The sequence below is a fragment of the Bos javanicus genome, chromosome 2 (assembly GCF_032452875.1).
Source record: "Bos javanicus breed banteng chromosome 2, ARS-OSU_banteng_1.0, whole genome shotgun sequence".
Lineage (NCBI taxonomy): Eukaryota > Metazoa > Chordata > Mammalia > Artiodactyla > Bovidae > Bos > Bos javanicus.
In genome coordinates this window covers 107013899-107029109 of record NC_083869.1, presented here as the reverse complement: position 1 = coordinate 107029109, position 15211 = coordinate 107013899, and the positions used below count along the sequence as shown (strand labels likewise).

The 15211-nt window shown below is 51.2% G+C and overlaps 1 protein-coding gene across 1 annotated transcript; it reads right to left on the bottom strand.

Moving 5' to 3' along the window:
- Window positions 1-1193: 1193 nt before the first annotated feature.
- CDK5R2 (cyclin dependent kinase 5 regulatory subunit 2) lies at window positions 1194-3742 on the bottom strand. Its single transcript, XM_061385270.1, has one exon. It carries the CDS (start codon window positions 3526-3528, stop codon window positions 2401-2403), a length of 1128 nt encoding a protein of 375 aa, XP_061241254.1. The 5' UTR covers window positions 3529-3742; the 3' UTR covers window positions 1194-2400.
- Between the last annotated feature and the right edge of the window lie 11469 nt (window positions 3743-15211).

Here is a 15211-nt window from a genome sequence, read left to right as displayed (position 1 = left end):
TCCCGCCTTTTCTTCCACCAGCTCTCCCCACCTCCCTCCGGGAACTCGATTCACAAATCTAGACTGGGGATTTCCGGCTACTGGCCGGTTGAGAGGGAGCTGGGCAGAGTCCGGGGAAGAGTTGATATCTGTCTTCCTATGAGGACAGTCTTCCTGAGTTCTTGGGCCAGACTCCTGTGACTTACCACCAGAAAGGATCACATCTACTCCCAAATTATCCGGAAAACCTAACTGAGGCCGTCTGCAGCTCCTCCTACTCCTGCGTGCCCTCCCTCACCCTTGTCGAGTGCGCCCCGTCAGTACCACGGACAGCGAACCAGGGCCTTTCTAGGTGGGCTTCTCCCTCTTCTCTCTCCGAATGCTTCGGAGGTCTCCGTGGAGATCAGGGTCACAGACGCCAGCGCTCCACTGCAGCCAGGGCCTCCTCGGGCCGATGAAAAACTGAATGGGGCGCTTAGCTAAGTGGTTAAGAAGGCAATGGGGACCAAAGAGGAATCTCAGGCTAAATAGCTTACTTTTCCTCCTTCAACCCCAAAGAATGGCTCCTGTCTTCCAGGCTGCCTGGGTACTAGCCTCCCTGGCGATTAAGGGCTAGGTCTGAATCTCAAGCAGGGATGGACCTCCCAAAGCTGCCCTGGGTAGGCATGTGCCTGAAACAGTCTTGAAGCAGACCCATGGGTAGGGGAAAGAGTATGGGGCTAAGTGTGGCATTCGGGCCCCACCTGAGAGTGGTGAAGACAGACTTAGTCAGGCCTGACTGAACTCTTGACAGAATGAATGGCAGGGAGAGGCGGAGGAAAGAGAGAAAACAACAACAATAACTAACTGATGCTGCCTCAATGAGCCACTCTGTAAAAGGAGAGCAACTTCCGCTGTCCTCATCACTTATCCCCTAAATGGCCTGGGCGTTAATGCGCAGGTGGTCAGAAAAAATGAAGGCAGAGGTGGCGGGGGGGTGGGGTGGGGGGACGGGGTGGGGCAGAAATTCAGCCTTACCACCAGGCCTCATCCTTTGGCTCCCTCACTTTGCTCTCTGTAAGATGGAAGTCAGTGGGGGGAGGGGTGACAGAAACAGTAGCCGTTCTCAGGGACTCGACCCTCCCCACTAGGCCCATGGGGGCCCGAGTGCCCTGCCTGTGATAGTTCCACTCCTGCTCCCTCCCTCCCAAGGCCCAAAAAAAGGCTGGCGCAAAAACATCTGCAGGCGCTTCCAGCGCTTTATAGTTCTCTCCCGGACAGACGGACAGACAGACAATGCGGCCCGCACCGTCGGCCCGCATCATTGGCACCTTGGACACGGCACCAGGCCCAACCCAGTCCCTGGTACCCTCCCAGGAGAATTCTGGTCCGGCCTCAGATCAGCACCTCAGACAGTTCCGGGCCCACCCCGCCCCTCCCCCCTCCCTCCGGAAACAACCAAATAAATTAAACCTGGGGAGTGGGGGGGACAAAAACACCTAAGGGCAAGGAAGAGGGGTGCTCCTCCCTCAGAGTAAGAAGAGTATTCTGTCTCCTCTCACCCTTCTGCTGAGGCGCCGCCGCCACCGCCGGGGTGACCTCCTAGGTTGATTTTTACTCCCAAACCTCAGCCTCCTGAAGCTGGCATCCCCCTGCCCCCAACTCCCGGCATGCAACACGTTAGAAAAGGTGGGGAGAGGTGGTGGGGATGGGGCGAAGGACCCTGGTGGTTATCTGGGCTCCCGGGGCTGCAATTTTTGCTGTACCTCAGCCGATCCCAATCAAGAATCCATGTTTCCTTAGGTCTGGGGAGGAGAATACGGGGTCGCAGTCGAAGAGAGAAATGCAAGCTAACACAGGCGGAGAGGGGGGGAAGGCAGATGGGAGGGGGAAGATGGTGACACATGCCAGGAGCGAGGAAAAGAGAAGAAGGGGAAATGGGGACAGAGGTGCAGAAAGAGAAACGGGGCAATGAGAGAGAGTCAGGTAGTGGGTAAGATGGAGACGGAAACACACACCCAAGGAATGGAAAGTGGAACTGCAAGGAGGAAGGTGGGAAGGCAAAAGATGAAGTAAGGAGGGAAAGTGAAGATACAGGAAGGAGATGAAGAAATGGACAAGTCCAAGGGAGACGGACTTACACAGAGAAGGGAAGGGGGTGACCCGGGCAGAATTGGAGATATGAGGGCGCAGACAGATAGAAAGGGTGAGGTTGGGGGTTCCTCTCCCGCGCTCATCCCCCACCCCCACCCTGCGCCCAGCAAATCCAAACGCCGAGGCCTCTGGCATCCTGGCCTCCACCTTCCCCTGCGGGGCAGGGGCGGCTCCTCCTCCGGCCACGGCGCGGAGCGGCGGTAGCAGCGGCGGCGGCTTGATGGTCCCGGGGGCTCCGAGTGTGTGTAAGGGGCTGGGGCGGGGGGCGGGCGCGGCCCTGGGTTATCCCTAGCGGTCCAAGTTCATAGTCCAGTGCTTGGCTCCAGTCGCGCAGCTGTCCCTGGCGGCCGAGGAGGAGGAGGAGGAGGAGGTGGAGGGGGCCGCGGGCGCGCCCCCGTTGGGTGGACCCCCGGCGCTGGCGGAGGCCTCGCCCTCGTTCTTGAGGTCTTGGAAGACCTGCGTGAAGAAGTGGGGGTCGGCGTTGAGCCGCAGCATCTGCGGGCTGAGCCGCTGGATGAGGCGCAGGCAGCGTTGCCAGAAGCGCTCCTTGTCGGGCTCCACGAGGAAGGGCTTGAGCGGGTAGGAGATTTCGTTGCCCATGTAGGAGTAGGCGAGGTAGAGGCAGGTGAGGAAGGCGGCCTGCAGCTCGGCGGCCGACGCCAGCTCGTCCCCGCGCAGCGACTCGCGGCACAGCAGGTACACGAACACCAGGTTGGCGGGCGTAATGAAGGCCTGGTCTTGCCAGCCCTGCAGCAGCAGCGAGCGGTCCACTCCGCGGAACCAGCCCACCAGCTCGCCTGGGCTCAGCTCCTTGAGACGGTAGCAGCGCCGGCACACGAAGTCGCCCAGGCAGCGCAGCAGCTCGCCGGTTGAAGCCTGCACGATGACCCGCCGCGGCGAGCCACCAGGGACCGGCGGCGCCGCCTGCGGGGCTGGGGGCGGCGGCGGCGGCGGCTTCCCTCCGCCCGAGCCTGGCGGCGGAACGCCGGCGCTGCTCCCCGACGGCGGCTCGCAGGTGGCGGCGGCCGCGGGCACAGTGGGCACGGGCACCGCCAGGGGCTTGGCGGCGCCGCCGCCGTCGGGGGGATCCCGACCTTTGCGGAGAAGGTTCTCGCGGTTGCGTTGCTGGACCAGGGGGTCGGGGCCGGTGGACGCTGGCTTGGGCGTCACCTTCTTGCTGCCTTTCTTCTTTTTGGCGGACGCGGCCACAAGGCGCTTCCAGGTGAGCGCGGAGATGAGCACGGACGGCCGTTTGAGCCGGCTCTCGCCTTTGCCGCCCTTGCCCGCTGGCGGCGCCCCGTAGCCCCCCAGCGCCTCGTCTCCCGCGGGCGGCGCCTTCTTCTTCTCCTCGGGCAGCCCGCCGGGCCTCCGGCCCTTGGCCGAGGAGGCGGGTGAAAGAGACAGCACCGTGCCCATCCTGCAGAGCGGGGCCGGCGCCCGGGCCCCGGCGGGAACTGCGGGCGGTGCCCCTGCCCGCCGCGCCGCCGCCGCCTCTGCTGCAGCCCCCGGGGACCCGGCGGTGGGGGCCCAGCCCCGGCCCGGGCGCGGGAACGGGCAGTAGAACGCGGCTGCTTTGGCTTTTCTGCGCCGGCTGCTCCGGGTCTGAGCTGCGCCAGCTGCAGCGTCAGCCCCACCCCTTGGGCCCAGTCTTCGCCGCGCCACGCCCCGTCTCACGCAGCCAATCCTTGCCCAAGCTGCCCTCCTAACCGGCAGCTGCGTTGACCAATAGAATCTCTCATACCAATCTCAAGTCCCGCCCATCCCCATTCCTCGGTCTCTGGTCCAGTTCCTTCACAAGAAAGGCGAGAGGAGGGGGAGGTGGCTGGTTCGAGGACCTCCTCAGGGTCAGAACCGGTGGGTGGGTGGGTGTGGGAGGCTGCTCCCACCTACCCCTACAGGTCCTAGGGCCCTGAATCAACTTGTTTTGATGCACTGGTTCGCGATAGCAGAGATGCCATGGAACACCCTCCCTCCCCTTTTGATTATGTGCTGGGGGGGAGGAGGGGGCGGTAGGCAGTGTGGGCAGCTGCTTCATCAAGGCAAGTGTCTTCATCAAGGCGCCCAGGCCCCAGCTGGGTCGCACTGCACCAGCTCCTCCAATCTAGCAGTCGGTGGATTCCCTCTTAACTCTCCTCCCCTCCCTTTCCCCATGTGGCCACCAGGGAAGACTGCAGCAGGTATATTCTTGCTCTGCCTGTGATGAGGTGTTGGCTGGGTCCCGTCTGCCTGAAGGTCGCGACCCGCTTCCTTAGAGGCCTTTACTCTAGGGGTGGTAAGACGCTGAGATTTGTCGCGGAAGCCACGGTTTGCCGACCTGATTCTCTGCTGCTGAGTATGTGATAAGAGGCCCTGAGCTCTGGTCCCTGAGCGACTGCTCTTGTGCTCTTTGCCCCTCTCCCCTCCAATCCCCTGATTTCACACTTGGGTGGATGATGGGTGATTGGTCCCTGGGGAAAGTTTGGAAATTGGTCTGTCCAGCCTCAGATAGCAGACCAGCCTTCTGTGCAGAGGGTTGGTCCCACCATGGCCAGTCCTGGGTCCAGGCTGAGATGGGTTTTTATTGTCACATACTCCCTGCCATTCAGGTCCTAGCTGACCCCATTCCCAGCTCCAGGCTATTAGGCTAGGTCCTGCCCATTTCTCTCTGGGTCTGTCTGTCGTCTCCCCGGCACCCATAAGGCCTTTGTCCTGGATTTGGTATTCTCTAGGCCTTACCTGCAGGTCTGGAGCCCAGCTGGTTTTGGGCTGTTCCATCTGCCTTGAAGGACTGTGTCTACCCTTCTCCTGGCCTGCTCTCTGGCTCCCCAGCACAGGAGTCTTCTGGCTTCTTAAGTGGACTTTGGAGGTAGGTATGGGTTTCATGGAGGAGAGAAGCCTTCGCCTATCCCTGGTGGGTCAGATAGTAAAGAATATGCCCGCAATGCAGGAGACCTGGGTTTAATCCCGGGTCAGTAAGATCCCCTGGAGAAGGAAATGTCTACCCACTCCAGTATTCTTGCCTGGAAAATCCCATGGACAGAGGAGCCTGGTGGGCTACAGTTGATGGGGGGTGCAAAGAGAACATACACATGGATTCAGCAGAATTCTCAGACTTGGCCCCAGAGTCACCTCTATGCTCCTCAGAGACCACCAACCCAGCTCCAAGGATCCACTGCTGTCAGGGCTTGTGTGTATGCACGTGTATACCTAGTTCATTGCATAGAGGCTATTTCAGAATCCCCTTGGGCTGCCAACAGAGGCACCAGCTTTTCTCAGCTATCCCACAGGCCCGCCCCCACCCCACCCCTGTGGGGGCCTGTGGTCTAGCTGTGTTGACTTCCTACCATACACCACCTTACACAGGCCAACTTGTACCCTTCCCTGACTCAGCACTCAATTGTACTTTCTCAGTGGGGTCTCTCCTGTTCCCTTAGATCTGATCTTTGTTCTCTCACAGCTCAAGCTGACCTGCCCAACCTCTCATTCTCCCCATAGTTATTGAAAAATGTTCCCTCTTTTCAGTTTCTGTAATTGGTCCTACTTCCTCCTACAAGGCTTTCTGAGTCAGCCTTTATCTGACACCCAAGGAACAGTCAGTTCACCAGTAGTTAAGGACAGGCCCCATAGAGACTGAGTTGCACCAGCAGAAACACCAGGCACGTGGATCTGAATGGCACGTGGATCCTCTGCTCCCAGGAGTCCCTCACTGAGGTAAGGCCTGCTGCTGGTGTCATTCAGGACAAGAGTCTATGCAGCCCCTACAGATGTCACCACTACGGGATCCCCATTCCAAGCCCAGAAGTGACCTGCTGTCCTTTTAGAATTGAGAGTTCCCTCCTCTGCTTCAGGTGCCTTAAAACATCTTATTTCCCCTTCTCATCTTCATCTTGCCCTGCCTCAAACCCCCTCTCTTGGGCTCACATGATCACCACCCTCCTAGTCTGGTCATCCCTCTTGAATCTCTGAGTTCCTATCACTGGGCCAGGACCCTCCCTCAGACCACCAATCTGCCTTTGTCAAGCTCTTGAAATTCCATCTCCTCCAAGAAGCTTTTACGGACTGACTGGGAGGGACCTGACGCCCTTCCTAACATCAATCTTTCTAACCTCTTCCCCTGCCAGCAGCAGCTGCTACATAACAACTCGGTTAAGGGCTGGGCTCTGAGTTCTCAGTCCAAGATGTGCAAGAAGAATATGGATGGAATTTTAAAGGACAAGAAGACAAAATAATAAAAGCAAATCTATAAAGAGTGACGGCATTTCTGTTACCAAAAAAGCTTGCACTATTAAGGGAGGAAAGAGGGAGTTTATGTCTCTACAGGGTGGAGGCCAAGGAGGATAACCACAGTGAAACTGGAAAGACATTCTGAGAAGGTGTGCTTTATGGAAAGACAGTGGACCACCAGGGAATTCCCTAAATGAGCCCCATCTTTAAGGGAACATCCAAAGGCAATGCTGTTCAAACTCTTCTGCCCTTTGGCTGCTTTTTATCTTTTTATCTGATAAGTCATAGTCTAGGATGCAGGGGTTTTCAGTTCAATTCAGCTCAGTTGCTCAGTAGTGTCCGACTCTGTGACTCCATGGACTGCACACCAGGCTTCCCTGTCAATCACCAATTTCCGGAGCTTGCTCAAACTCATGTCCATCAGGTTGGTGATGCCATCCAACCATCTCATCCTCTGTCAGGAGTTTTAGTCCACAGCTTATTAATTGTATGAGTTCGGGAAGTCATTTCAGCTCTCCCTTCATACTACAATGCAGGAATTCTACATGTTTTTATTATCAGGTGAAAAAAAAAACACTGAAGGAGGAAGATAATATCTTGTGATTGAACTTAAAAATGGTTCTTAAAGCCTCTTCTAGCTCTACGAATCTGTTTCTAAATAAAACCTGCCCTGTGAATCTGTTTCACTTTCCAGCTCCAGTCCTGTCTGGTTCTCTATGTTTCTGCCTGATGGGCTCAGGCTTGTGTGCACAGCATCTATGTGAGGCCTGCCCTTCTGCAGTTCTACCCAGGAGATGAAGGGGAGGGGTGCGCAGGCTCTCAGCAATGTAAACGTTCCTAGGTCCCTCCAAGCTTTAGGGGAGGGGAGCCTGAAAGATGGTGCAACAAAGGACAGGATGCCAAGATGGCCAACTTCCAGGGTCTCCCTAGTAAACATCAAGGCAGGAGGTCCTGGAACTCAAGGTCATTGCATTCCATGTCTCCAAGAGGCCCCTACAAAGGGGCTGATGACAATGTAGGTTCTTAAAACAGCCAGAGAAGAGACTCAGCCTGGACATCTGAATGCCTGGATCCGGCTGCCCCCCTACCCTGATTCAGTCCTCCCACCCGAAGGCCTCGGCTCCTGAGGTGTGCAAAGGGAGAGCATATGCACCAGCCCTCCCTCCCTCCCCAGAGGACCTTACCCCAGGGGAGCTGGAGTGGGGAGGCTGTGGAGGGAGTAGAAACCCTGCCTCCTCCCAGGCAACAATGGGGAGTGTAGAAAGAGATGGAGCAGAGAGAAGAGATGGACTTAACAAAGGAGGTGCTGCTAGCTGCCAAGAGGGAAACCCCATGTTCTCATGCCTTTCACTTTTCAGCAGACCCCTTGCTAGGAGGACTTAATTGAGGAGCCCAAATAAAACTTATAGAAAAGAAAATAGGGTTGATAGCACAGTTGCGGAAGTGGTGCTCCAGGATAGGAAGAGAAGAGACCAAGGCTGAGAGGCTGGAAGGCCCAGGATTAAGGGTCAGGGGAGGACAAGGGTGAGGCTGGGGCTCTTTTTCCTTGCTCTAAGCTCTGCTCCCTTAATAAAGCCTTGGTCTACCCTTTAGGTTACTGATGCCAGCCCTCTCACATCCTCATACTTCTTCATACTTGGACCTTCTCTCCCCGGCTCTCTGGCTCCTGCTTTCATCTCCCTTTGTTGCCCCCTAAAAACAGTTCTCTCTACCCAATCCTCCCAGCAATATATGTATATATGTGTGTGTGTGTGTGTGTGTGTGTGTGTGTGTGTATATATATATATATATATATATATACACACACGTATATATATATATATATATATACATGCTCTCCAATAGCTTTATTTCTCAGTTCATCTTCTCCTGCCTCCACCAAGCCCATTTTTTGCTTCCTCTCTTTCACCCCCCAACCCCAGTCACAAGCATCTCTGTCTCTTCCCTGCCCTGCTGGAGCCCAGCATAGCACTCCAGATGCAGGAGCAGATCAAGAAGGGTGGGGGTGGTGGCTGTTGCTTTTCTGGGATATTCTTAGCCTGTCTGGGGGCTGGAGCTGGAATCAGCGTTTCTATCTCAACCAGGCAGGTGGCTGCAGGAAAGCTGCTGCTGTGACTGGGTCTTCATGTAGCTGTCTGTCTCCTTCCCTGTCTCTGTCCTCTATCTTGATTCCACTCTGGGAGTCCTACCTTCCCATCTTGGTGCCCTGGGATGGGAGAGGGGTTCTCTCTGCCCTGGCTTGAGCCCAGGGAGGTTTGAAAACTCTGTCTTGGAGACTCTCAGGGAAAGAAAAGAGGCTTTGAGAACTCTAGCTCAGATATTCCCTGGGTTCCCACACAATCTTTGCCTCTGCCCCACTTTCATCTGCCCCAACAACCCCTGTTGTTGTTCAGTTGCTCAGTCGTATCTGACCTTTTGTGGCCACATAGACTGCCAGGCTTCCCTGTCCTTCACTATCTCTCAGAGTCTGCTCAAACTCATGTCCACTGAGTCTATGATGCCATCTGACCATCTCATCCTCTGTCACCCCCTGCATGGAACTTGATCCCTAAACTCTAGGGATGTTCAGATCCCTAAACTCATGATCACAAGGGCCTTTCTAATCTTGACTTAAATTCAACCTGGAGTTCAGGGGCTGCCTCCTGAGAGAGGCTGAGCCCTGGGTTACAGTCCTTCTTTAGGACTGAACAAGGAGCTCACTGTCCCAGACTCCTTTGTTAGCAGAGGGAGGGGCCAGGAAGAGATCTGATTCATTCACAAATAGCACTGAAAATATTTGTCACCTTAAAAAAAAAAAAAGACAGTGTGGGGGTTCATACATGAGTTTTAGAGTCATGCAGGTCTGGATTCAAGCCTAGCCCCTCCACTTATGAGCTGAGGGCCCTTGGGCAAGTTTCTTAATTCTTCTGAGGCCTGTAATGGTGGACCATCATAGGGTTGCTGTAAGATTTTATTTAATCTCACAATGCTCCACAATGCTTGTATATTATATGTGCATGGTGCTTGGTGTTACAAAATGTAAGTTATTACAGAATTATCCTGTCATTGTTTTTACAGGGCAGGAACAGTTTGTCTGACCTGTACCACTAGCATTTTTTCTTCTCTCATTAGAACATCTTTCATTAAAGGGCAGGGGCTGTACTATCATTTCTTTTTGTTTGGCTTTTGAGACCTGAATTTAGAGCTATCCTTTCTTCTGGGCCATTATGCTGGCAGCTATTGCAACTCAGACTGTTCCTGGGTGGGGGGTTATTTGATTTGATTCCTGAGGTCACAAAGACCTGCCAGCATATCACGCACTGGCCCCTTCTCCAGTCCACTGTGGGCCTCATTAATTTTGTGAAGCTGTGTGTGCCTGCCATGTGCCCAGCACCATGCTGGCCCTGCATTCTGACTGCACTTTTCAGAGGGCATTCTCTGGCTACTCATCTCACACCCTGCTGTTTCTACAAAGCTCCAGAGACTCCATGGAGGGTCAGATCTTCTTTTCAAGAGTTTTGAGAAAATGTTCTGCAAAATTATAAAATCCATGATAGCAAATACTATTTGAGAAACTGTCTGCTAGAAAGTACTGGGTTAGGGGCTGGGAATAGGAAACAGAATTGGGGCGGGGGTGACCTCTGGCCTTCAAAGAATATACAACAGAAATTACAGAGAGATGAAAACAATAATAAATAGTAGTAAGTTGATCCATGTCCTCTGGTGAGTTACAGAGAATGAGACTGGACCACTTGACCAACCCTGCCCATCCCCCTTCTACCTTTGCAGCTAAACTAACTCCAGTTTATCCTGAAGTCTCGCAGCTAAGCAACCACTGGCAGGGGGATAAAATCAATTTTTAACTGAGGTCCTGTTCCTCCATCTGGTATTGTGTCCCCTCCAGTCCACGGCCTTTTCCTCTCTGCCCTCAAGCTGTGATAAATGCTAAGCACCTTTCCCAAGGCAGAGCCAGGCCTCAGCCACTGCCTGCTCACTACCCTCTGAGCAATGAGGGTTAGTGAGTAAATGCTTGTGGGAGGAGCCCTGGTGGACCTGCTTAAGACTCAGCACTGGAGAGGAGCCACTTTGGTTTACCTCCTATTTGTCCAGAATTAGGGGCTGAGGGGGGATGGGGTTTGTAACAGATTCGTTAATTTACGCTTTCATCTCTGTGGTCTCAAAATATAAGATCAACCCTTTATTTTTATTTCCTTTAAGTAAAAAATCAATCCTGATTTTATCACCTAGAGCTGCACACACACTCACTTTTTTTAAAATATTTTTTTATTTTTGGTTGCACTGGGGTTTTGTTGCTGCGCATGGGCTTTCTCTAGTTGCAGGGAGTGGGGGTGGTTCTCTTGTTGCAGTGCGCAGGCTTTTCATTGTGGTGGCTTCTCTTATTGTAAAGCACAGGCTCTAGGCTCATGGGCTTCAGTAGTTGTGGCTTGAGGACTCCAGACAGCGGGCTCAGTAGTTGTGGTGCAGGGGTATAGATGATTCATGGAATGTGGAATCTCCCTGGACCAGGGATCAGATCTGTGTCCCCTGCATTGGCAGTGGACTCTTATCCACTGTACCACCAGGGAAGTCCCATACTCACTTCTGATTTGGAGTAGGGAGTGGAAAATGGCAATCCACTCCAGAATTCTTGCCTAGAGAATCCCATGGACAGAGAAGCCTGGTGGGCTACAGTCTATGGGGTCACAGAGTCAGACATGACTGAGCAAATGAACAAAAAGGCAGCGGAGAAGTGTAAGGAGGTTGTCTGCTAGGTTAACTGGTAGCTTCTAAACTACTCTGCCTAGCAGAGTCATCTGAAGGAACTTTGTAAAAATATAATTTCTGGGACCTATCTCAGACCCATGGAATCATAATTTCTTTGGGTGGTCTTAAGAGAAAGAGGAAAACTTGGGGAGATGGCTGGGTCTCACCTGTTTCTTCTGTTAAGCACCACTGCTCTTGCTGCCAGAAGAGCATCCAGCCTCCCTGCAGTAAGAATACCCTAACTTGCTTTTGGGAAATTAATTCTCCCACACTCTCAATTCATGTGGTTTGCATGGGGCAATGGGCATGTCTTTTCCATATACCTAATGGCCAGACCTGTGCTGAATACTGTGCTTTACAGCTTACAAAGCACATCCTTAGGCAAGATCTCACCTGATACTTCCAACAGCCGCGTTAATAGTTATGTATCTGACCATCTACCTCCCCAGTCACAATGGATCAGAGATGGGCTGACAACCAAAGCCAATCTTAACAAGATGCAGTTCTTGGAGTTTTACTAGAACTATTAAGAACGAGATGATTCAGTTCTTGGAGTTTTACTAGAACTACTGAGAATCAGATGTTTTTCTTCCTCTGAGGCTGCTAAGCATTGAGATGTTGGTGACTCTCTTGCCCTTACATGGAGAGAGGTCATCTGAACTAATACCCATGAAAACAGAGGCAACATATGGAGGGATAGATTCCTCATGTAATTTTAGCCCCTGGATCCAGCTGGACCTAATGCAAGTCTATGACCCAATAAATACCCCTCCTTCCCACTTCTAATCTTAAAGTAATTTGAGTAGCAAATTTAATATTTGCAAAGGAAAAAAGTTCCAATAAATAGAATTTCCTGCCTAGAAATTTTCCTTCTGGACATTTGTTGCTAACTTCAGAGAAGTACGCGTTGGGTCTTGATGACTGAAGGGGATGGTCTCTCGCATCTGGTTGTCAGCGAAGGACTGAATCTGGATGAAACACTGTAGACCACAACCTGGCTCCTGACCCCAAGGCTTATTTCCTGCTGAATTTCTCAAACCTCCTTGTGCAAACTGTAGCTGGTGATTGGTGTTCATTGAATCCCAGTAACCCTCAAAGTAAAAGCCTTGGGACAAAAAAGCCATTTCCCCACAGCCTGCACAATTGTCAAGTCTTCTTTCTGGGCAGCTGCCAGGCTGCATTCCTTGGATATCAGCTTCCTGCTAAATAGGAAACTTGATGCTTTACCCTCCATCATGCTTCTGAATCAAGTTTGCCCCCAACCAGTGTAAGAGGCAGCTGTGGCCACACAGAACCATTTGTTATCATCAGGGCCATTAGCACAATGTCTCTGAGGAGCAGGGTAGGGGTAGGTTTGAGCTTTAAAGCTGCCCCAGGGTTCTCTTCCAGGACTTCTGTCAGGCCTGCCCTTGGGGAGCTCTCTCAGGAGAATGGCCGGGGCCCCAACAAAACCACAATTTGGGGTTACAACATGGTTCATCTCTCTCTCTTAACTCTGAGGCTGCTTACTTTCAAGTAGCTTCTGGATTATTCTGCAATAGGACAATATTTTCCTATCCTACACTATGATCCAAATACACAGTCTTGATAGTGATTGTGTGACTACCTCAGCGTCCATTCAGAATTCATCTTTCCATTCATTCACTCAACACAAATTGATGAACAAGACATTTTGTTTCTTTTTTTTTTTTCTTTGTCAGATCAGATCAGTCACTGAGTCGTGTCCGACTCTTTGCGACCCCATGAATCGCAGCACGCCAGGCCTCCCTGTCCATCATCAACTCCCAGAGTTCACTCAAACTCATGTCCATCGAGTCAGTGATGCCATCCAGCCATCTCATCCTCTGTCATCCCCTTCTCCTCTTGCCCCCAGTCCCTCCCAGCATCAGAGTCTTTTCCAATGAGTCAACTCTTCCCATGAGGTGGCCAAAGTACTGGAGTTTCAGCTTTAGCATCATTCCTTCCAAAGAAATCCCAGGGCTGATCTCCTTCAGAATGGACTGGTTGGATCTCCTTGCAGTCCAAGGGACTCTCAAGAGTCTTCTCCAACACCACAGCTCAAAAGCATCAATTCTTCAGCGCTCAGCCTTCTTCCCAGTCCAACTCTCACATCCATATGTGACCACAGGAAAAACCATAGCCTTGACTAGACGGACCTTTGTTGGCAAAGTAACGTCTCTGCTTTTGAATATGCTATCTAGGTTAGTCATAACTTTCCTTCCAAGGAGTAAGTGTCTTTTAATTTCATGGCTGCAGTCACCATCTGCAGTGATTTTGGAGCCCCCCAAAATAAAGTCTGACACTGTTTCCACTGTTTCCCCATCTATTTCCCATGAACTGATGGGACCAGATGCCATGATCTTCGTTTTCTGAATGTTGAGCTTTAAGCCAACTTTTTCACTCTCCACTTTCACTTTCATCAAGAGGCTTTTTAGTTCCTCTTCACTTTCTGCCATAAGGGTGGTGTCATCTGCATATCTGAGGTTATTGAGATCTCTCCCAGCAATCTTGATTCCAGCTTGTGTTTCTTCCAGTCCAGCATATAAGTTAAATAAACAGGGTGACAATATACAGCCTTGACGTACTCCTTTTCCTATTTGGAACCAGTTTGTTATTACATGTCCAATTCTAACTGTTGCTTCCTGACCTGCATACAAATTTCTCAAGAGGCAGATCAGGTGGTCTGGTATTCCCATCTCTTGAAGAATTTTCCACAGTTTATTGTGATCCACACAGTCAAAGGCTTTGGCATAGTCAATAAAGCAGAAATAGAAGTTTTTCTGGAACTCTCTTGATTTTTCCATGATCCAGCGGATGTTGGCAATTTGATCTCTGGTTCCTCTGCCTTTTCTAAAACTAGCTTGAACATCAGGAAGTTCACGGTTCACATATTGCTGAAGCCTGGCTTGGAGAATTATAAGCATTATTTTACTAGTGTGGGGGATGAGTCCAATTGTGTGGTAGTTTGAGCATTCTTTGGCATTGCCTTTCTTTGGGATTGGAATGAAAACTGACCTTTTCCAGTCCTATGGCCACTGCTGAGTTTTCCAAATTTGCTAGCATATTGAGTGCAGCACTTTCACAGCATCATCTTTCAGGATTTGGAATAGCTCAACTGGAATTCCATCACCTCCACTAGCTTTGTTCATAGTGATGCTTTCTAAGGCCCACTTGACTTCACATTCCAGGATGTTAAATTAAATCCGACTCCTAGTCTGATTCTGTTGGGGTGGAGGGAAATTCAATCTCAGTTGTTATGGGGACTCCATCCTCCTCCCAAAGGTTGCATAATATGTCCAGAAAACAGAAGAAGGTCTCTAGCACAGACCTGTGGGAGAACTCATTGTCCAAGCCCAAAGAGCCCCTCAGTGTCTAGCACCTCTACTGTTTCTAGGCTATGATTGAGGGTTGGGAATCTTTAAAATTGCTATGCAATAAGTGAAAAATACAAAAAGTTGTAAAAAGTAAAACAATAAGTGTGTGCATGTGTGCTATGTTGCTTCAGTCTTGTCTGACTCTTTGCAACCCTATGACAATAGCCTGCCAGGCTCCTCTGTCCATGGGATTTTCCAGGCAAGAATACTGGAGTTGGGATGCCATGCAACCAACCAGGGGATCTTCTTGATCCATGGATCAAACTCGTGTCTCCAGCAGCTCCTGCACTGCAGGCGGATTCTTTACTGCTGAGCCACCAGAGAAGCCAAAACAACAAACCTGGTTTAAATAATAAAATATTGCCTATAGTTCCATTTCCTCATCTTCTACCCAATAGCCTTCTTTTCTCTATCACTAACTGCCCAATGAAATAACCAGTGTTCTAGATTTGGTGTTTATCTTTTCATATATTTCCTTAGTCTCCTACTACATATATAGATCCCAATTGAGCAAATGTATTATGATCATTTTATATTCTATTTCCCCTCTAAAATGAGCTTCTTGAAGGCAAGGACCATTTCTCATTTGTCTTTATACCCCAATGCCTAGAACACTGGCTGGCCCAGTAAATCATAAAATGGCTAATGTGTATTGAGTACTTACCATGGGGTATGTCATGTTCTATGTGTGTTACATGTATTATGCAACTTATATGTATCATGTCACTTAACCATGTTAATAACCCCATGAGGTAAATAGTGTTTTTATCATTTATATT